The following is a 20700-nucleotide window of genomic DNA, read 5'->3' on the forward strand; positions in this document are numbered from 1 at the left end:
TGTATCAGGCCCCATCCACTTCACAGATACCGCAGGAGGATGGCATAGTTCGGCTGGTTGTCGAAAACGCCTTCGAGCTTTATAATATTCCTTACCGAAATTCAAGCAAAGCAATGCGGGACGAGGGAGCTCACTAGCCCCACGCGAGAGGCATGCTGGAAGCCATCGCAAGGGAACCAATTTCAATGGTTCCTTCCAGATGACTGAAAACCACTCTTTCAGACAAAGTTCCTGAGCCCTGCACAATTTGTGGTTCACCTGGGGAAAGTGAGTTCTCACGCAGCAATGCTTCAACAGAGTAGAAGCCACCTCTGGCGGGCGCTTCTACACCACCGCCAGCTTTATCGCTTCGGGACGCTTTTGCCAATCCCAACGCATCAGATTGTACTGCCTGAGGCCACCCCTTTACGGTCGCCTCTGAGTGCGCTTCTTATAAGGCATTTGGTCAAAGTCCCCTAATGCCGCCTAGCCAAATCCCAGAGTTTTCTCCCTCCATCCGCAGAAACCCTCTAAGAGTCCTATGCTGAATTTGTAGAACAGGCTCCAGGGAAGCGGCCAAGAGGCAGGTGGTAGATAGCCAGGAGGCCCAAAACGAAGCTCCTCGGCGCGCCGCAGCGGGAGAATCGCTTCCATGGAGTGCCGCAGGGCAATCACGGGCTCTAGGCAAAATCCTGAACTGGCCGACATGCTTAAGGGGCTTGCCAGACATTGATCCTCCTCCTACCACCAAGCTAGCCTCCTCCTCGGCCAAGCAGTACTTTCAATCGGGCGGGAGACAGTCTCAGGATGACTGCTTTAACTGGGCGGCAAGTGTGACCCGACACTTCCGGGCGGGAGTGTGGTAGGCAGGCCCGGCGGGGGGCTTTACAACCCCGGGAGCGGAGGGAGAGGGTCCTCCCCCAGGAGGAGAGAAGGCGCCACCTGCAAACCCGGGTGCCCACGCTAAGCCAGAAGGGCTTCCCACTGGAGAAACGACCGTCTGCCGGGAAACTCCCCGCCTCGGGCGCTTCCCCAGCCCAGGGACCAAGGAGGAGAGCTACTTTGAGCAGACTCAAACGCCAAGGCTCCTCTGCCAAAAACCAATTCCCCTCTTCGCAGGTGGCATCTCGCCGTCGCATGCACTCCAGCCCATCTCCTTTAAGCTCCCCACGCAGGTTCTTGTCGCCCCAACCCAGTATGACGCAGCCCATCCCTACCGGGACAATTGGGCTAGTGCTGCCAGCGCCTCTGCCGCTGAACAGGGACTGTTCATCGCCCCGGAGTGATCGACTCCACGCCACTCAAGCGACCCATCCACCTCCAGGTCTGGACAAACATCCCACAGGAGCTGCCCGCTGGAGCCAGCTGGCGCCAGCTGATTCTTCTTGCCCCATGCGCTGCCCGCTGCCAACTCCAATAAAGGCTACGAGCCCCAGCAGCCAACATGGCGCAGCCTACACCACCGCCGCAGCGTGGAGACGCTTATCGGGAGCTCCTCCCGCCCATATCTGGAGCTCGCCATAGAAGGGATGTAAGTTCGTGGCCTGGTGGACACCGGGCGCTGATGTTACCGCCATCAGAGCAGCCGAAAGTGGGTTCCGACCCAGTGGCCGCATCGAGGCTTGCCCGCATTGCCCGCATCTGGGGGGGGTGGGAGACAAACCGCTGGTGACGGGGAGACCGCCTCGGCCACGGTCAACAGCCCAGGACTCGAATGCAGCTCACAGTCCGCCCCATCGCTCTTGTGACATCCATGTCAATCTCTGGGGAAGAGACCTCATGAGTCAGGTTAAAATGACTCTGGTCTGGGATGGGTAAAGCCGCCACGGATCATTGATTCCAATCGCCTTCCGGTTGCCTCCTAATTCCACACACAGGAAATCTGTTTCCTCCTCCCTCCCTTTCCCCTTCTGTTTTTTCGACCAGTAAAGGCGGAGGGCCAATTGGCTGACTGGGCCCTCCTGGATTAAAATCTGGGCCCGCCCTGATACCGCGAGCACTGTCAGGACAGGCCCCAGTTTAAAAAGGCCGCCATTATGCCGCTAATACCAAAACCCCGCTTAAGTTATGCCCAGCCTGGCAGCTTATCAATACCATGTTAGCAATACAGCCGAAACCGCCTTAAGGAGCTGTCTCGGCGGGCGGCAATTCCCCAAGATAATTCGGATCACAAAATTTAGCACCATCCAGCTTCCTGCATCAGCCACCAAGGTCACGGTAAGTACAACTCCCTTGGTAAAGAAACCCCTTCCTTTCTCCTTGTGTGTGCAAGGAATTTTGCCTCCTAATTGCCTGATTGCTTCATTCCTCGATGCACCTATCCCCCAAAAGGTGCTTCCCAAAGCCCCTTTGTGTTGCTGATTAAGTATGCATACCCACAATCCCCAGGACTCGCCTGTTCTCCTCGAGGCTCGGACCTCGCCTTGACGCACCCTGATGACGCTTGAAGCCACTCCCACTCAGGGTCGCCTACCTCCTGCCCTCTCCTGTCAAACAACCAAAGAAAGAGGAGTGTAGGCGCCCCCAGGAGGGAAGGCTGCATTAAAGCAACCTTCACAGGCTGCAAAACAAAGTTTCCTTCCTTCCCATATTAAATCTAAACACTAACTCGATCCCAATTCCCCACCATCCGGCTTAGAACTGAGCTTGGCGGAATCTCGCCCCCCCCGTAACCTGGGAAAGGGGGTGTTTCAGTCCCTCTTCCTACAGGTTCCCTGTGGGACTCCGGATTCCGCCATGACAGGCCAACCCATGGAATGGCGCCAGGAGGAAACCAACCCCATCCCCGAGAGATGGAACGCATCTCTAGAGGGATCCCGCCCCAGCGATCCCAGCAGGAACGCTGCACGCCAACGCCTAAAGACCCGGGAATGACCTGGGAGACGCCAAGGTTTACTCACCAGCCAGGCTCCCAACGCTGCTGCGCCAGCAAGACCACCCCCGAGACACCCGAGAACCTCTGTGTCAGCCTCTCTTTGCTCATCATCACCACCAACTCAGCAACCACTCATCCTTTGCTCTGTTCTGCTGCTTCCTGCCGATGGCGATCCGCCACCCCTGGAAAGCCACCAGACCAACATCTGGGAGCAGTTTGCTGCCGCTGCCAACGCCTCATCTTTCTGCCTGGGCCAGTACCTAGGAGTCGGAGCCTCAAGCTGAGCTCCTGCTCTGCTCCCCGCCTGGGTAAAGCACCCGAGACTTCCTAGCGGGAGTTCGGGCTGAGCCCCTTCATGAATGCCTTCATCCATCAGATATTTTATGAGCCGACTGGGGACCCGGCTGCCCAAACCCTCGCTGGCGCTTTTCCTTGTCACCAAGACGGTCGCTAACCACGAAGTCCAACACCTGGCGCTCGCATCACCGGGCGAAAGCGAACGGGAACCCACCTCGGCTCCATTCGGCTGCTCGCCAGTTGGAACTGGGTACCACACATGGAGTGACATTCCCCTGTTCGAAACATCCTGCTCCCTTAGGCTGGTTCTGGACCTGCGGGAGAGGGACGCTTAACTACATCCCCGGCCCCACTTCCCTGCCGGAACTTCTTTGCTGCCTCAGTCGCCTCACCATTGTCCTACCCCAGGCTCCACCCCGGGAGCCCGACGCCGCCGCCGCCGCTCCGCCTCTGCCTCGACCCTCCTGTCGGAGCGACGCTGTCGCCTTCTCCAAGCGGAGTTCGCCTCCCTCGCATCCTTCCTAGTGGGAGTCCCCGGACTCGCCTTCCTACAATGCTAAGACTATTGGCGGGCTGGCCTGTGCCTCATGGTCCATCAACTCTACCTCCACCGCTTCTGGATGCCCTGGCCTCCGAAAGCAGCAGGAACTTCGCTGCTTTAATTCTAGACAATCGTGTCGCTATTGATTATTTGTTGTTGTTACATCACCAAGGTTGTGAGAATGTACATAATATGTGTTGTTTTAATCTTTCTGATAATTCCCAGTTGATCCACCATGAAAGCGCGGAGCTGCAAGAAGTTGTATCTAATCTGAAGTATGATGTTTTGCCCCATTGGTGGTCAGCCCTCTGGAGCTGGCTGCCGGGAGGATGGTTGAGTGCTATTGTACAGCTCTGCATTGGTTTAATTGTGTGTGCCTTGTTATCGGATCTTGTTTCGCTCAACGCGGTTCAATATTGCCTGTAACGTGTAAGAAACCCCGCATTTCTTACCCCTCAAGCAACCAAGTTCTAATGTTGCACAAGCAGCTTGGCCAACTTGACCAAACGGGCGGAGGAGACAAGCCGCCCTTTAAATCGCCTCTTAGCCGCTTTCGCCCCCCGCTTAAAAAATGTAAAAAAGGAGGAGATGTAGTAGTGCACTGCCCACTCCAGCAGTGCCGAGTAGAACGTTGGGACGCTTAACGGGACCTGGCAGTGGCCTTGCCGGGTCGCATCGCACTCCCCACCTCATCCCCCCCATGAGTCACAGGTCATGGAACTGTCTGGCTTCAATCACCGGGCGCAGGGACAAATGGTCTTGCCCTCAGGTGAGGATTAGGCTCAGACGCTGCAAGACGCCTTCTCCTCAAGACGTAGCCAGATGAGATCATGCATCACCTGATGATCTCCCACTTCCCGCCTCCCGAACTCCCCAGTCCTCCTCTCCTACACCGAGCAGAGTAACAATAAAAGGTGCTAGGAACCGCAGACGGGAGATTCGCTAGGGAACATCGGACTGCCTCCCGCTGCTGGCGCATCTCCACCAGATGTTATCTCCGCCTCGCTCGCTTCTACGCTGACCGCTAGTAACATCAGCATCTTTGACCTTTTATACATGATTTCTCAGGAAAGAGCTATTTTGTATTTATTCCTACATATATACTATATTTATCTTCCCTGATCTTAAAATGTATACAGGTTATTTAATGGTGATGAATACATAATGTCAGAAACAAGTTGCAGAATCCTTTTACACTATGAAAACTAACAGGAAAGCAAGTAGAATAAGAATTTCAGAAGTGTATCAAATAATAAGTGTGAAGTCAAAAAGAATACTCAGCAAACCTTCCTGAAAAAAAGTAAATATTTATTCTTTTTCTCCTTTTTTTTCCAGACATGGATGCCTGTGTCAAATGCCCAGATGGCAAATATCCCAACAACAAGCAAAATGAATGCATTCCCAGCATTATCAGCTATCTCTCCTACAAAGAACCTCTGGGCATTGTCCTAGCTACATTGGCTAGTTCTTTCTCTCTGGTCACAGCTTTTGGTAAATGTTGCAACTTTTATAAAGCACCAGGACACTCTCATCGCCAAAGCCAACAACCTGAGCCTCACTTACATCTCTCCTTACTTCCTCCTGCTTTGTTTCCTCTGTTCCTTAGCTCTTTATTGGGAAGCCTGAAAGGTGACCTGTCTTCTCCGGACAAACCAGCTTTGGCATCATCTTCTGTGGTCTCTTTCCTCTGTGCTGGCTAAACCATCATTGTGGTCGTGGCCTTCATGGCTACCAAGCCAGTGAAGTTCTAGGATGATGAAATGGGTGGGAAAAGAATGGTCAAGCTCTCATTGTCTTTTTTTTGTTCTTTCTTCAGTCAAGTATTTGCTTCTTGGTTGGCTATAATTCTCCCCCCACCCCTGATAAAGACATGCACTCAGTCTATGGGCACATCATACTGCAATGTAATGAGGGCTCGGCTACCATGTTTTACATGGTCCTGGGCTATATGGGATTCCTGGCCATTGTCACCTTCACAGTGGCTTTCCAAGCCAGGAAGTTGCCTGACAGCTTCAATGAAGCCAAGTTTATCTCCTTCAGCATGCTGGTCTTTTGCAGTGTTTGGCTGTCCTTTGTTCCAACTTACTTGAGCACTAGAGGAAAAAACATGGTGGCAGTGGAAATCTTCTCCATCTTAGCCTCTGGGGCTGGTTTGCTGGGGTGTATATTTTCTCCAAAATGCTATGTTATTATGCTGAGGCCTGAACTGAACAATAAGAAGCAGCTGCTAAGGACCAATAAATAAATAATGCACATTTGTTTGTGCATACTTCCTTGAAATTACAAATTAAAAAAAACAAGAGCAAAAGAACTTTAAAAAAACTGCTGGATCACACCAGTGGTCCATCAAATCCGGTACCCCCATCTAACACGGTCTTTCTAAATCCTAGGAATCTACTAAATTCTCTGTGTGCATGTACTTTGCCATCTGTGTGTAAATTTATTATTTTGCTTTTCCTAATAAAATTGTTAACCTTTACTTTCTATGTTTTTTTCTGATGGAGAAACACTTCTGTAAACTCAGGTGGCAAAGACCCCAGTTTCCCCCTCTTGCAACTCAGTGTCTTCCCTTGCTAATTTCCCATCCTAAAAGGGCCAGACCCTGCCATTTTGGGTAACAGAATAAGAACTGTAGTTTCTGAAAAATGTAGGACTGATGCCATGGAAACCATCCCAAGTATCCATTGTTATATATCTGTGATGGCAACCTATGGCACGGGTGCCAGAGGTGGCACTCAGAGCCCTCTCTGTGGGCACACGCAAACAGAGTGCCCCACACACACACACATCTAGGCTGGTCTGGGCCACTGGGCTCAATTATTAGCATTAAACCTAAGACCTAGTTTTGGGGAAGTAGTGTAGGTAACCTTGTTAAGTGCTGTTAAGCCCCACTGATTTTCATGCGAAGAACTAAAGCGTGATCCTTACCTGGGAGTAAGCTCTGTTGCTGGCAATGGGGCTTGCTTCTGAGTAAACCCTCCTAGGGTGTTGATTCACCCATTGGAAGAGTTACACAGTTGCTTCAAAGCAAAGCCATAGACTACCACCAAGCTTACTCCTGAGTAACGCACGCCTTGGAGCCGTTTTTTTTCTAAACGAAAACCTCAGTATTCAGGTTAAATTACCGTGTTGGCACTTTGCGATAAATAAGTGGGTTTTGAGTTTTAAATTTGGGCACTCGGTCTCAAAAAGGTTCGATATCGCTGTTATATATGCTGGATAATAAAAATGTAACATATGGTTCCTGATCTGGTAGAGATTTCCCAGATTAATATAGCTGCAAGTCAAATGTTACTTTACGAAATCATGTGGAGGGGGGGAACCTCGGCTTTCAAAGTAATCTGCCTTGAATCTCAAATAGAAAATGGGTCTGTAAATACAGTAAATAGTGATGGATACCCCCAATATCCAAAATCCAAACTCCTCCTCCAATATGCTCATTTCCTCCCCCCCCCCCCCCCCATAAAAACATTCTGACTGCAGACCTGGCTGTGATTGCAAAAACAAACATGCATTTGCTGTAACTTATGAACAAGGCTTACATGGCCAAGTGTTTAGCGAACAGCTTCATCTTGATATAGCCATTATGTAACTGACCATCTTGCCTTTGAATGCTGGACACGTTATTTTCCTCTTCTCTTCCAGTTTCCTCCTCCTAGTGATTTTGGCGTGATATGCATTCCTACCTAAGGACACTAGGTGGCAGCAAACTTCAGCAATCAATCCAAGAAATAGGAACGCAGGAGAGGCGTGCCAGCTTCAGGCATTGACCCCAAGCATGATTCAATTAATAATTTGAATATATGTTTGTTTTTTAAATAGCAAGATAACTCTTTCTTTTGATCTTCGTTTCAAATTTGTTCACGCTAACGCATTTATAATTTATAGATTCATAGGTATAGAGTTCATATAAGTATTAACTTTACATATTGCACATTATGATATGCTGATTTGATTGCATAGGATTTAATGAGTTTATTGTAATGACTGAGATGGTTAATAAACATATATTATTTTTAAAAAAAAATACAAAGATACAGAAAACAGGGGTGGGGGAAGCTATAGAAATAAACAGAATCTCAATGCATTTAAACATTTCCATTCAGGATAGCCTTTCTTTTCTTTAGTCATTTAACTACTACAACACTAATAACCATGTATTTTAACAGTGCATAGTCACACGAGGAGAAAGTCCAACCATTAAACTCTTAATCTACAAAGTAGATTGAGCAAGCCCCATCGTCATCCTATTTTTTTTATTGTTTTCTCATTTATATAAAATATCAGAGTATTAAGAAATGCAGAGAGAAGGTACAGAAAACACGGGGGGAGGGGAGTTATAACAATACACAGAATCTCCATACATTAAAAATGCAAATTCAAGGTAGCCTCACTTTCTCTTAGTCAATTCACTACTTCAATATTTCTACATTTTAACCATCCAGATTCGCATGGGGAGGGGACAGTCCAACCAGGAAATTCTTAAAATTGCAAAGAGGCAAGTATCAGTGAACAAGCCCCATGACCGATTTTGGCTCAACTGCCTTCCTTGGCTGATGATTCATGCCCACTACAAAGAAGCCACTGATAGTTGTTATCAGCAGGACATTGATGGGGCCAGTTCTGCCTGCTCTGCCCAGACCGCAACACAAGCCTACGCAGGACACATTCCTACTTTTGTGCACAAGGCTAGCGGGCTGCCTCCTTTGCAAGCTCAGCCCAGCCCCAATGACAAGTGGAAGGGGAGGGGGGAGCAGCAAAGGCACACCTGACATTTCCGAGCTCGGAGGCGCACGAGTGCGCCGGAGAGGCGATCCGGCAAGAGAGCGAGCCGTTTGTCGACGCTCCCTGACTGGAGCAGGGTTAACGGGAATTGCTCGGGGCTTTCCGTTCAGCCCTGCAGCTGCGGAAAGACGCAAGAAGGTAAGGCGATCTTTTTTGCCTGATGCCGACACTGCTGTAAGCATCTCTGGATTTATTAGCCCTGAGGGATCAGAGTCAACCGGTGCAACCAAGCTCAGCGGGGACCGTCCAGGTAAGTGGCGCTACGCCTTTGCATCTTGCCAGGGGACCCCCTCCCTCCCTCCACCCACCCATACATACGTGCCCTCTAGGACCCGATGCGAGGGTGTTTGTATTGCTCTGTCAATGTCAGCTTCCAGAGCTTTTTGCTGGTCCTCCTCCTCCCGCAGGCTGCGGGCTTGGAGGGATGTGGCAGTTTTTAAAGAGACATGCCATGTTTTTAAACGCCGGTTACATTTTAGGGGACTAGAGACCCCTACATCCGGCTCTGATTTTCTCCCTTGCCCCTCTGGATAATTTGATGCCTTCTGTTCTGTTAAACCAGCAGCAATTTCATCCCCGTGGCAAATGCCATTCTATGATCTGTTCTGCAGAGCCCTCCGGGGGAGCTCGGTGCATGATCAACAGATGTTAATACCCCTCTCCTCTTTCAGCCCGGATACTCTCCACCCCATCCCTCTCCCCTGTTTAATTTCGGAAAACAGAGGTACTGGGAGGGGGGCAGATCTGTGGATTGGCAGGTCATGTGATTTCCCAGCTCTCCAGTCACGTGATCGCCAAGACTTGTTTGCAATGGCAAATCTGACTGCAGCTGTTTATGTGTGGAAGGGAGGGTCCTTAGCTTTATGCACAAACACTCGCTGGCCCACTTGAACTTTAAGGCAGATACATTTCAGGAGTGAATTGGGCTCCAAAACAAAACAGATCAACAAACCAAGCCCTGGGGATGGGGAAAGAAACAAGGAATCCAGGGGCATGTTAGAAGTTGACGCCACATATTCTTGTGTCAGTTTTTGAGAGTCAGAGCTCAAAAGATATATATTTATTCACTGACTTCTGACTTACTGGACTTATAGGCTGCCCTTCTCTGCACATGGGTGACTTACTACAATTGAATATGGTCTATGTTTCCTCAGGGGCTGCTTCTTCCATTTCGTGATGCGATAATGGATCAGCCCCCAGGAGAACCAGAGGTGACGCCCTGGAACTGAGAAGGAAAAGAACTCTTGGAGAGTTTCGAAGCAGCAAGATTCCGAGTCCCCCGTTTGAACAAACACAGCAGTTCCTTAGAAATCATAGCTTCAGGAGAAATTCCTGAGAAGCCCAGCTATCTTTCCTTGTACAAAACAAAATGGGCTACCCCTATGTTAGCCCATTTTTCTCCTAACCTGCAGGCTAAGGAGGGATGAGTGTCCCTCTGTTACGAAGCCCAATTTTGTGGGCTGAAGCTATTCTTCTGTACACCGGCATTCTTTAGAGGCTGTGTTTATGTAAGACCGCCACAAAATAGCCAACAACTAGGGGTGTTCTGTTTATGTTCTTTGAGAATCCAGTCTTGATAGCATCATTCTTTCTATGCCCACTCTCTCTTTATGCCCCTTCTCACTCTCTTGGCTCCACCAGCTCCTTTGTCTTTAGTAAACCCAGAGTTCTGCATCAGCCACTTCCTTGCCCTCATGCTTCTATCTGCCTCCAAGTTCTTTTGAAATGCCTGTTCAAAAACCTGTTTGAAATTCTGTTGTTCTTACACAGGAAACCTTCCTTGCCTTTTTCTCCTCAACCCCTCCTGTGTGTTTAATCTAGTCTATTGTAAGCCTCTAGGGAGGGCCTGTGTCTATATGGAAAGGGTGACGTACTGTGTTGGCTATGAAAACATTTGGCAAAGTGAGTTGGCTTGGTGTATTCTTGCACAGGAAATCTTGTTGTTCAAGAGCCTTTTTGCTAATTGAAGAGGCAATCATAGAACTGCGTATCGGTTACATCTGCCTGAAGAATCTAGAAATCCTGCCTCATTCCAGCCTTCCTCTTATGGCCTAGCCAATCAATGTTTTTTGTATGTTGGGATTCCTCAGTAATGTTAGGGAAAACAATTTCAGCATCTCATGACATAATGGTTGCAGCCTGGTGTAATTCTGAGTTCACGATTGGGTCATAAGCATCCTTGGTTTCCATTTTTCAGTTTCTCACAGGGTGACTTCTAATCCATACTAATGAAAACCATCAGCAGCCAGAGCTATTCCAGATGAATCTGCACTTTTAAGCATCCGTTTAATCTTTTAACAGATTATACTGGCGGGGCAGACTTTAGAATTTGAAGCAGATCCCATTTGAGCCATGGTGAAATGTAAACACAAAGCTGTACTAGGATTTAGCAGTTCAGCAGAATTGCAAGAAGTTTGTATTAGATTCAGGCTTTTAGACGCTTTCTACCCCTGTCATCAGAAATAAAGATAAAGAATCGTGTTTTGTTTTGCAGATTTTGTTTCGTTTTGCTAGGCTTTGGTGCTGCCTGCAACAAAATCTTCAGAGATCCTCACCTTCAGAGATCCTCGCTTAAACATGACAGTCTGTGGCCTTCTCAAGAACTCTCAGGAGCCAGGTAAATCATGCACATGTGGTTATTCAGCTCTCTGTGTTTGTACGACTGATGATTTTATGAAGCTTAGAACTGCAGGAAGCAGAGCTGCCTTTGTTGGCTGCTGGGAGCGGTTCACCAAATTGTGGTTGGGAGCCTGTAGCTGCTTTTAAGAGGCTTGCCGTATCTTTTAACTCTTTCAATGGCATTTTATGAGAGTGGTGCACTCCTAAATCCGACTCTGATTTCCTCCACTGTTTCTCTGGCCTTCTGCACAATTGAACCAACAAAAATTTCAACCCAATGCCAAACAGTGCCCTGGCCACATTCCATTCTATGATTCATTCTGCCCAGCCGTACCCTTTTCCCCCTTCTGGGAAACCATACTGCTTAGTTTCGAGCTTTGAGTTCAGGGTTTCCTGTCCTGGTCCAGAGTTGTTTTGCATTGATGCTGCTAACTTGACTTCTTCATTGTTTCCTTGTGCCAGTGCCCTTGCAAAGCATCTCTGTGGATGTGGTCGTCCATGGCTTTGTTGCTGACGTGGTGTCCGAGCTTCGGTACAAGAACGAAGAAAAGAACCCGGTGGAAGTTACTTTTGTTTTCCCCCTGGACGATGAAGCTGCAGTTTATGCTTTTGAGGGCCTGATCGGTGGATCCCGGATTGAGGCTCAGATCCGAGAGAAGGAGAAGGTGAAGGAGGCTCAGGGAAATGTGGGAAGTCTTTCAATTTGTGGGGGGTTAGTTTCAGAGGGGAACCAGAAACGTTTCTTAGCTGAGCTCAATTTCCCAGCCCAGACACTGTGCCAACTGAAGGAGGAAAAGGTGAAACGTGAATGACTCATGGTGTAGCCATACCTGCAGAGGTGGGATCCAGCAGGTTCTCACAGGTTCCTGAGAATGGGTTACTAATTATTTGTGTGTGCCGAGAGGGGGTTACTAATTGGTGATTTTGCCATGTGATTTTTGCCTTAGTTACGCCCCTCCTCTCAGCAGTAGCACGCAGAACTTGAAGCAGTCTAGCAGGAGGTGCACCGGCGTGCGTGGCAGCCTGTGCCTGCGTGCGTTTGTTTCCCACCCAAGGACCGGCGCAGCGGCTGCGTCCTTGCCACAGCTGTGCCCAGGAATGCCCTGCCCCTGGAATGCCCAGCCACGCCCCTGTCGTGCCCCACCCAGCCCCATTGGCGCTACGCCACAGTTTGAATCCCACTACCATGGGAACCTGTTACTAAAAGTTTTGGATCCCATCACTGCATACCTGTGAAGGTTAAGTTAAAAAGTTAGGACATTTAACCTAGTGCTGATCTAGCACTATAATTTATGCTTTTAGCTGTAAAAGTCTACGTTCCTTGCAAGAGCCCTATGGAACATCTTCTCACAAGGAGAATGAAACTGCTTTCGAAGCATTTCCTATAAGCAACATATTAATATAATAGCATAGTTTGTTTGGTTTCTGTGGAAAGCCATTCGTAGTATGCTGCATGCACCCATAATGCTCTCTGCTCTCCCTGTTCCAACCCAGGCACAGCAGGAATACCAGGACGCCCTGAGCGAAGGACGGCAAACCTTCCTGCTGGAGAGGGAGGCAAACACCAGTGACATTTTCACCTGCACCCTGGGTAACCTTCCTCCTGATGGGGAGGCCACACTGAAACTGCGCTACGTCCAGGCATTGGCTCCAGAACCCGATGGGGCTGTCCGCTTTGTCCTGCCCGCCGTGTTGAATCCACGCTATGTACCCCAGGGTATGTGTGCGCACTTCGAAAAAAAACACCATTTAATTCTTTCTGGGAAAGATAGGAAGGTTATTGTTTTAATAAACATCTGGAAAGTTTGCAGAAAGTCCTGCCAGGGAAACCTCTTCCTCCATCCTAAGTAAAGACTCCCCCAGCCCCAAGTTTCAGGGAGGTCTGATTCTATGAACTCCTGAAGAAGATGCTCCTAGCTACCCTTCTCTGCATTGTTCTCTGTGGGAGAAGAAGAAGAAGAGTTTGGATTTATATCCCCCCTTTCTCTCCTGTAGGAGACTCAAAGGGGCTTACAATCTCCTTGCCCTTCCCCCCTCATAACAAACACCCTGTGAGGTAGGTGGGGCTGAGAGAGCTCCGAGAAGCTGTGACTAGCCCAAGGTCACCCAGCTGGTGTGTGTGGGAGTGTACAGGCTAATCTGAATTCCCCAGATAAGCCTCCACAGCTCAGGCGGCAGAGCTGGGAATCAAACCCGGTTCCTCCAGAATGAGCTCTTAAACCTCCTACGCCACTGCTGCTGGAGGGCAATTTTTGTTTGTGGAAATATGCCATTCTGGAGGGCAATTTTTGTTTGTGGAAATATGTACTAGAAAAAGTATTAACAGTAATCAAAATGAATCAAACCAGTCTGTAGTCTAGGTGAGGGTCCAGCACAGAAGTCCAAAGTCTAGGCCAGGGGTCTGCAACCTGCAGCTCTCCAGATGTTCATGAACTACAATTCCTATCAGCCCCTGCCATCATGGCCAATTGGCATCATGGCCAATTGGCAAACATTTTCTCAAGTGGCAGACACCATTCTGCATGTGTTGACGAGACTGAGGGAATCCTTCTAGAATCCAGCTATTCCTCATTCTATGCAGTTCTGTCTGACTATGCCGTTTCTTCTCCCTCTAATACTGCAGGGTATTGTAGGTGAATCAAGACAAGGGTCTCCCAATCTGACATATAATAGTGGCCTTGCCTGTATTTCTCTGTAGGGTCAGAAGGGGACACAGTCACCAAGAGCATACCACGAGTGCCTAGAGGAAAGCTTCCATATACACTCAGCCTCAGTGCAACCCTGGAATCTTCCCAACGCATCAACCGGGTGGAATCCAAATGCAATCTGGAGCCCCTTCGCTATACAGCAGAAGACCATACCGCTGCCCAGGTGGGACTACTGAGGAACTGAACCATTTGTGTCTTGGGTTGTTTCTGAAGGAGGGATTTTTTCCTCTTCAGAAAATGTATGTAAGCCCTGCCCCAAATTTTACCTTAGGCTTAGATTTAAGCTCAGCAATTCATAGGGATATGCCACAAACAGCTGTAGTCTAGATGCTTAATGATTAGATGTGAATCATAAGAAGTTTATATTCCTATTGATAGCAGGAACAAGGGATGTATTGTTGAAGGTTTTCACAGCCGGAATCAACTGGATGTTGTGGGTTTTCCAGGCTGTGTGCCCGTGATCTGGTAGTTTTTACTCCTAACGTTTCACCTGCACCTCTGACTGGCATCTTCAGAGACATGTCGTGGTAAGATCAGTAGTGGGATCCAAAACTTTTAGTAACAGGTTCCCATGGTGGTGGGATTCAAACTGTGATGTAGCGCCAATGGGGCTGGGCGGGGCACGACGGGGGCATGGCCGGGCATTCCAGGGGCGGGGCATTCCTGGGCGGGGCTGTGACAAGGACGCAGCTGCTGCGCCGGTCCTTGGGCGGGAAACGAATGCACGCAGGCGCAGGCTGCCATGCACGCCGGTGCACCTCCTACTAGACTGCTTCAAGTTCTGCGCGCTACTGCTGAGAGGAGGGGCGTAACTAAGGCAAAAATCACATGGCAAAATCACCAATTAGTAACCCCCTCTCGGCACACACAAATAATTAGTAACCTACTCTTGGGAACCTGTGAGAGCCTGCTGGATCCCACCCCTGGGTAAGATGTGTTTCTCTGGAGAGAAAACCCACAACAGCCAGGGACAAGTGAGTTTGCAAGAAACAGTGTGTGATGGCCTGAATATAATCTTGCTCAGTTTTGTGACTACCTGGATAAATACTCCTCATCAATTCACGCGCATCTTTTTAAGCATATCCCAATGACGATGCCACAAAGCACCAAAAATGCATAGGGCTTAGGGTGGCTATATGCTTAGGCAAGAAGTATTATAACAAAGCTGGGTGACGTCACATAAACATCAACAAAAGAATGTGATTGAGTGGCGAATGAGAACTTTGAACAGCCTTCTCTGAATCTTCCTAGTTTTCCTTTATATTCGTGGAAAATAATGTTAAAGAGAATTTTCCAAGGCTGTTTCCCATTGCCTCTGCTTACTTAAATAGTAATGGGAAGAAGCTGATGTTCAGGCATTAATGAGAAGTCGCCATAATGCCATAACTAAGCACAGATTCTTAAATCTGCACGTAGGTCAGTAGTCTCTGTCTGTGTGTGGTGGGGTGTTATGCGTCATTTGTCTTGTCCTTTTATTTGACATCCTTGGCATAGGTGTAAACCTTATCCATTCTCCAGTTGTTCTAACCTCTGGGTTTCTGCGGGAGTTTCTAATGTTGGCATGCCTTCTCACTGAAAGGAGGGAAACTCATAACGGTGACTCGTGCAGAAATGCAAAGGTGGGCTCCTCTCACAGCAGATGGTTTTGTTATATATATTTTAATGGGTGTCATGCAATTATCAATTCAACCCAACCCAGAGAAAGAGATAGAATGAAAGCTTACTACAAAGAGTAACGCTAGAGCAGTGACTCACACAGAGGCACAGTGGGCAGCCTCCTCTGGAATAGCACTTTTTGGGCTCATAGCAGCTTCAAAACATGATTAATTTAGTTAATTTCTTGAGGTACACTAGCTGTTTTGCCAGGCAAAGAGTATGGGAATATCCAATATTACCTTCTGGCAATTTTCTAAAAAATAAACATACAAAAGTGGATGATAGACGTTCCAGTATTTTTCCCAGCCTCCACTGCTTCATTCTGTTTCTTGCTTTTCTTTTCTCTCCCAAAGGTCTCCTTGGCTGATGGGCACCAATTTGACCGGGATGTGGAGCTGCTGATTTATTACGAGGAAGTTCACAAGCCCAGTGCAATCTTTGAGGCTGGGAAGCCTGGCGCTGCATCAGGTGGGCAAGCCATGTGCAAGGGATTCTGGGAAATGGCTTGGACTGGATGGAGCCATGACACTTGATGAGGGGCGTGGGATCGAAATGCCTGTTAAATCACCTTTCTTCCTTTGCAAAACAGGCTCCCTGATGGGGGACCCGGCGCTTCTGGTTACCCTGTACCCCAGCTTACGCTGTGTCTCCAAGCCAGGCCTGAGCGCCACGGGGGAATTCCTCTTCCTGCTGGATCGCTCTGGCAGCATGGATTGCGTCACTGATTACAACACTCCTAATGCACCACTCCGTATTCAGAGCGCCAAGGTACATATGAACCGATCAGACGCAAAAGCAACTGAAAGACAGGAGGTGGTGTGGAGGCTGATAAACGAGGAAGGAAATAGAGTCAGGAATGAGCAAGAGTCTGGAAAGTGGAGGCCATGTAGAGATGGGGAAGCAAACTAAGAAGAATGTTGGAAATTAGTTGTATGGGGCGGGGCGGGGCGGGGCGGGGAATAAAGTAGGCAAAGAGTCAGAAAGGGCTCTGGAAGCATGAACATAAATGCTGAACCAAATTCAGGAGGGACGTGTGGGGCGACACTACCTTTTTTCTCCCCCCACCTCAGGAGACCTTGATTCTTCTGCTGAAGAGTCTCCCGCTGGGATGCTTCTTCAACATCTACGGCTTTGGATCCACCTATGACTCGTTTTACCCGTGAGTGTTAGAACGCTGTATGCTTGTCAGCCCCCTTCATTCCTTGTTCCTACCCCTCTCTCCCTTTGTTCCATCTTGCCTCTCTGTGTCCAAGGGAAAGGGAGTAGAAAGGAGGTGCTGGCTCACTGGCTGCTACTCTTGATGTGCCAAGGTGAACAAAAAAAGCAAAGTAGTGGTACCTGCCCATTTCAGTCTTCTTTGCAGTCCTTGCTTTGGGTGCCCCTGCCACTTGAAGCTAGACGTGTGGCCACCTGAGACAGGGCCTTTTCAGTAGGGGCACCAAAACGTTGGCATTTCCTCTATTGCTGTCTTTCATTGGCAGATGAAGACTTCCTTCTCTAATTTGGTGTTTTCCCACTAGCTGTTATTGGTTTGGTGTTTTCCCACTCACTGTTATTGGTTTGGTGTTTTCCCACTAACTGTTATTGGTTTGGTGTTTTCCCACTAACTGTTATTGGTTTGGTGTTTTCCCACTAACTGTTATTGGTTTGGTGTTTTCCCACTAACTGTTATTGGTTTGGTGTTTTCCCACTAACTGTTATTGGTTTGGTGTTTTCCCACTAACTGTTATTGGTTGGTGTTTTCCCACTAACTGTTATTGGTTTGGTGTTTTCCCACTAACTGTTATTGGTTTGGTGTTTTCCCACTAACTGTTATTGGTTTGGTGTTTTCCCACTAACTGTTATTGGTTGGTGTTTTCCCACTAACTGTTATTGGTTGTGTTACGTGAGTTCATGTATGTTTTGTTGAACTGTTAAAATACTTTGTAATGTTGTAACATTGAACTGTTTTGATGTTTGCTACCTTAGGAGTCTGACCCTACTCAGGTGGAAAGGCAGCATAGAAACGTTTTAAATAAATAAAATTATTAATAATGGTTTTGGCAAAGGGAAGGTTGAAAACCACTCCAAAATGTCACCCAATGGGTTGGAAATGAAAGAGAAGACAGGGCTTTGCACAAACCACGACTTTCCATTCTTGTCTTCACACCTTCTCCCGGAAGGCATACCTTGAACCACAGAAACTGTCTTGACCTTTAGCTGCTGCTGTTAGTCTTTCATGGGGGTGTAGTAGTCAAGAGCAGGTGGACTCTGGAGAACCGGGTTTGCTTCCTTACTCCGCCACATGAGCAGAGGATTTGGTAAACCAGATTTGTTTCCCCACTCCTACATTCCTGCTGGGTGACCTAGGGCTAGTCACAATTTGTTCTGAACTCTCTCAACCCCACTCACCTCACAACGTATCTGCCGTGGGGAGAGAAAGGGAAAAGGAATTTGTAAGCCGCCTTGAGTCTCCTTACAGGAGAGGAACGTGGGTATATATCCAAGCTTCTTTCTCCTTTCTTCTTCTTCTTCTTCTTCTTCTTCTTCTTCTTCTTCTTCTTCTTCTTCTTCTTCTTCTTCTTCTTCTTCTTCTTCTTCCTCTTCTTCTTCCTCTTCTTCTTCTTCCTCCTCTTCTTCTTCCTCCTCTTCTTCTTCCTCCTCTTCTTCCTCCTCTTCTTCCTCCTCTTCTTCTTCCTCTTCTTCTTCTTCTTCTTCTTTTCCCATGTTTGCATTTCTAGCATGGCTTTCTTGATCACCATTCGGTAGACTTAGTACCTTTTTATTGGCAATAACTAGTGGCTTGAATTTGAGTAAGTGAGGGTTTTTCTCGACTAGAGTGCTTGAGAATTAAAGGATAGCTTGAGTCAGTTTCTACAAGGTTGGGACTGTTCAGGGAATAGATAATGTGCTGAAAAGCCTTCAGAAATAAATCATTCACATTCTTGACTTTCTGGAATTGTAACCTCTTCAGGAAGAGTGTGGAGTACACCCAGAAAACCATGTCGGACTCTCTGAAGCGTGTGCAGGACCTACGTGCTGACTTAGGGGGCACAGAGATTCTGCAACCACTGAAGGCCATTTACAGCCAGCCATGCCAAGAAGGACATCCTCGTCAGGTACTGAGAACTCCACCAGGTGCATTATAGATGATCATTTTATTGTTTTTATCTTCAAGTTGCAGCTGAGTTATTGTCACCCCATAATGTTTTCAAGGCATGAGACTTTTGGAGGGTGATAGGGCCAGCCTGTGAGTGGTGTCCCTGGTATTCTGGTTGCTGTGGGTTTTCTGGGCTATATGGCCATGGTCTGGTAGTTTTAGCTCCTAATGTTTCACCTGTGTCTATGGCTGGCATCTTCAGAGGCATGTCGTGGTATGATGTGTTTTTCTACACATCTTACCATGACATGCCTCTGGAGATGCCAACCATAAGAACATAAGAACATAAGAACTAGCCTGCTGGATCAGACCAGAGTCCATCTAGTCCAGCATTCTGCTACTCGCAGTGGCCCACCAAGTGCCTTTGGGAGCTCACATGCAGGAGGTGAAAGCAATGGCCTGCTGCTGCTGCTGCTCCCGAGCACCTGGTCTGCTAAGGCATTTGCAATCTGAGATCAAGGAGGATCAAGATTGATAGCCATAGATTGACTTCTCCTCCATAAATCTGTCCAAGCCCTTTTTAAAGCTATCCAGGTTAGTGGCCATCATCACCTCCTGTGGCAGCATATTCCAAACGCCAATCACACGTTGCGTGAAGAAGTGTTTCCTTTTATCAGTCCTAATTCTTCCCCCCAGCATTTTCAATGTATGCCCCCTGGTTCTAGTATTGTGAGAAAGAGAGAAAAATTTCTCTCTGTCAACATTTTCTACCCCATGCATAATTTTATAGACTTCAATCATTTCCCCCCTCAGACGTCTCCTCTCCAAACTAAAGAGTCCCAAACGCTGCAGCCTCTCCTCATAAGGAAGGTGCTCCAATCCTTCAATCATCCTCGTTGCCCTTCTCTGCACTTTTTCTATCTCTTCGATATCCTTTTTGAGATGTGGCGACCAGAACTGAACACAGTACTCCAAGTGCGGTCGCACCACTGCTTTATATAATAGATGCAGGCAAAGTGTTAGGAGCTAAAACTTCCAGACCATGGCCACACGGCCCAGGAAACTTACAACAGCCATTGATTCCAAAGCCTTCGGCAATGCTCTGATATTAATTGGTGGTCTACCATCCAAATGCTGACCAGTGGTGATCATGCTTAGCATGTAAGATCTGACAAGATTTATCTCCAGACAGTAACCAGGTCTCCGTTACCCTTATTATCTCTGACATTACCACCATACAAGCAAATACCCAACAGCTCTTCAAACTGTCTTTTGAGCCCAAAACCACTCTGCTGTGGAGTCGGAACTGTCTCTGCTGTGGTGCTGCTAAAGGAAAGAGCTGGTGGTAGTAATGTTCATTCCACAGGCTGGTCTCTGGCGCCATGTTGCCAAAACAGAACTTTTTTGTTCCCCTTGAGTATCTTTACATATTCTCCAATTTGAAAAGTATTGCTTCAGGCACTGGCAACCCTCTGCTATTTAGGATGCTGAAGTTGACACAGAGGCACCTTCCGCACATGCAGAATAATACACCGTCAATCCACTTTCACAATTGCTTGCAAGTGGATTTTGCTATTCCGCACAGCTGCAAAGTGCACTGAAAGTGGATTGAAAGTGCTTTATTCTGCATGTGCAGAAAAGGCCAGAGAGAATAGATAAAGCCACCTTTGTGCTAGGGGTGTTTCCACAGATGAGTGTTTAGCCTCCAGTTTCACATCCCTCTCTTTCTCTTTCAGCTATTTGTGTTTACAGATGGAGAAGTATTTAACACCGAAGAAGTCATTGCAGAAGTTCGACGTCACAGCGGCTCCCACAGGTTGTCACTAGCTTATATGCCTAATAAAGATGGTTGTTGTTGTAGGTTGTTACTAGGAATAAGATATCAAGCGTTCCTATCTCTCTGTATCCTTCTTTATAGCACATTCTCTGTCCTACTCTCATTTCTCCTCCCCTAACCAATTTCTCATATAATAGGTAGTTAGATGTTCCCCAAAACATGTTTATTCTATGATCAAGTTAACATTATATAGGCAGTGGTGGGATCCAAAAATTTTAGTAACAGGTTCCCATGGTGGTGGGATTCAAACTGTGGCGTAGCGCCAATGGGGCTGGGCGGGACACAATGGGGGCGTGGCCGCGCATTCCAGGGGCGGGGCATTCC

General features: G+C 47.9%; 1 protein-coding gene across 6 annotated transcripts in view; it reads left to right on the forward strand.

The window, feature by feature from the left end:
• The first annotated feature begins 8410 nt into the window (after positions 1-8410).
• Positions 8411-20700, forward strand: part of VWA5A (von Willebrand factor A domain containing 5A) — a 29769-nt gene continuing 17479 nt past the window's right edge. For 4 of the 6 annotated variants that reach the window (XM_048518018.1, XM_048518016.1, XM_048518017.1 and 1 more), the window contains exons 1-10: positions 8411-8615; positions 10992-11094; positions 11559-11761; positions 12591-12813; positions 13795-13967; positions 15814-15928; positions 16050-16228; positions 16531-16619; positions 18414-18558; positions 20276-20355. In XM_048518018.1, coding sequence (XP_048373975.1) covers positions 8421-8615; positions 10992-11094; positions 11559-11761; positions 12591-12813; positions 13795-13967; positions 15814-15928; positions 16050-16228; positions 16531-16619; positions 18414-18558; positions 20276-20355 — 1505 coding nt within the window. In that variant the 5' untranslated portion in view covers positions 8411-8420. Of the gene's footprint in view, positions 8728-10971; positions 11095-11558; positions 11762-12590; positions 12814-13794; positions 13968-15813; positions 15929-16049; positions 16229-16530; positions 16620-18413; positions 18559-20275; positions 20356-20700 lie in introns of all 6 variants that reach the window. The other 2 variants (XM_048518019.1, XM_048518020.1) reach the window with 2 other exon arrangements.

Source organism: Sphaerodactylus townsendi, linkage group LG15 (genome assembly GCF_021028975.2).
Source record: "Sphaerodactylus townsendi isolate TG3544 linkage group LG15, MPM_Stown_v2.3, whole genome shotgun sequence".
Taxonomy (NCBI): Eukaryota; Metazoa; Chordata; class Lepidosauria; order Squamata; family Sphaerodactylidae; genus Sphaerodactylus; species Sphaerodactylus townsendi.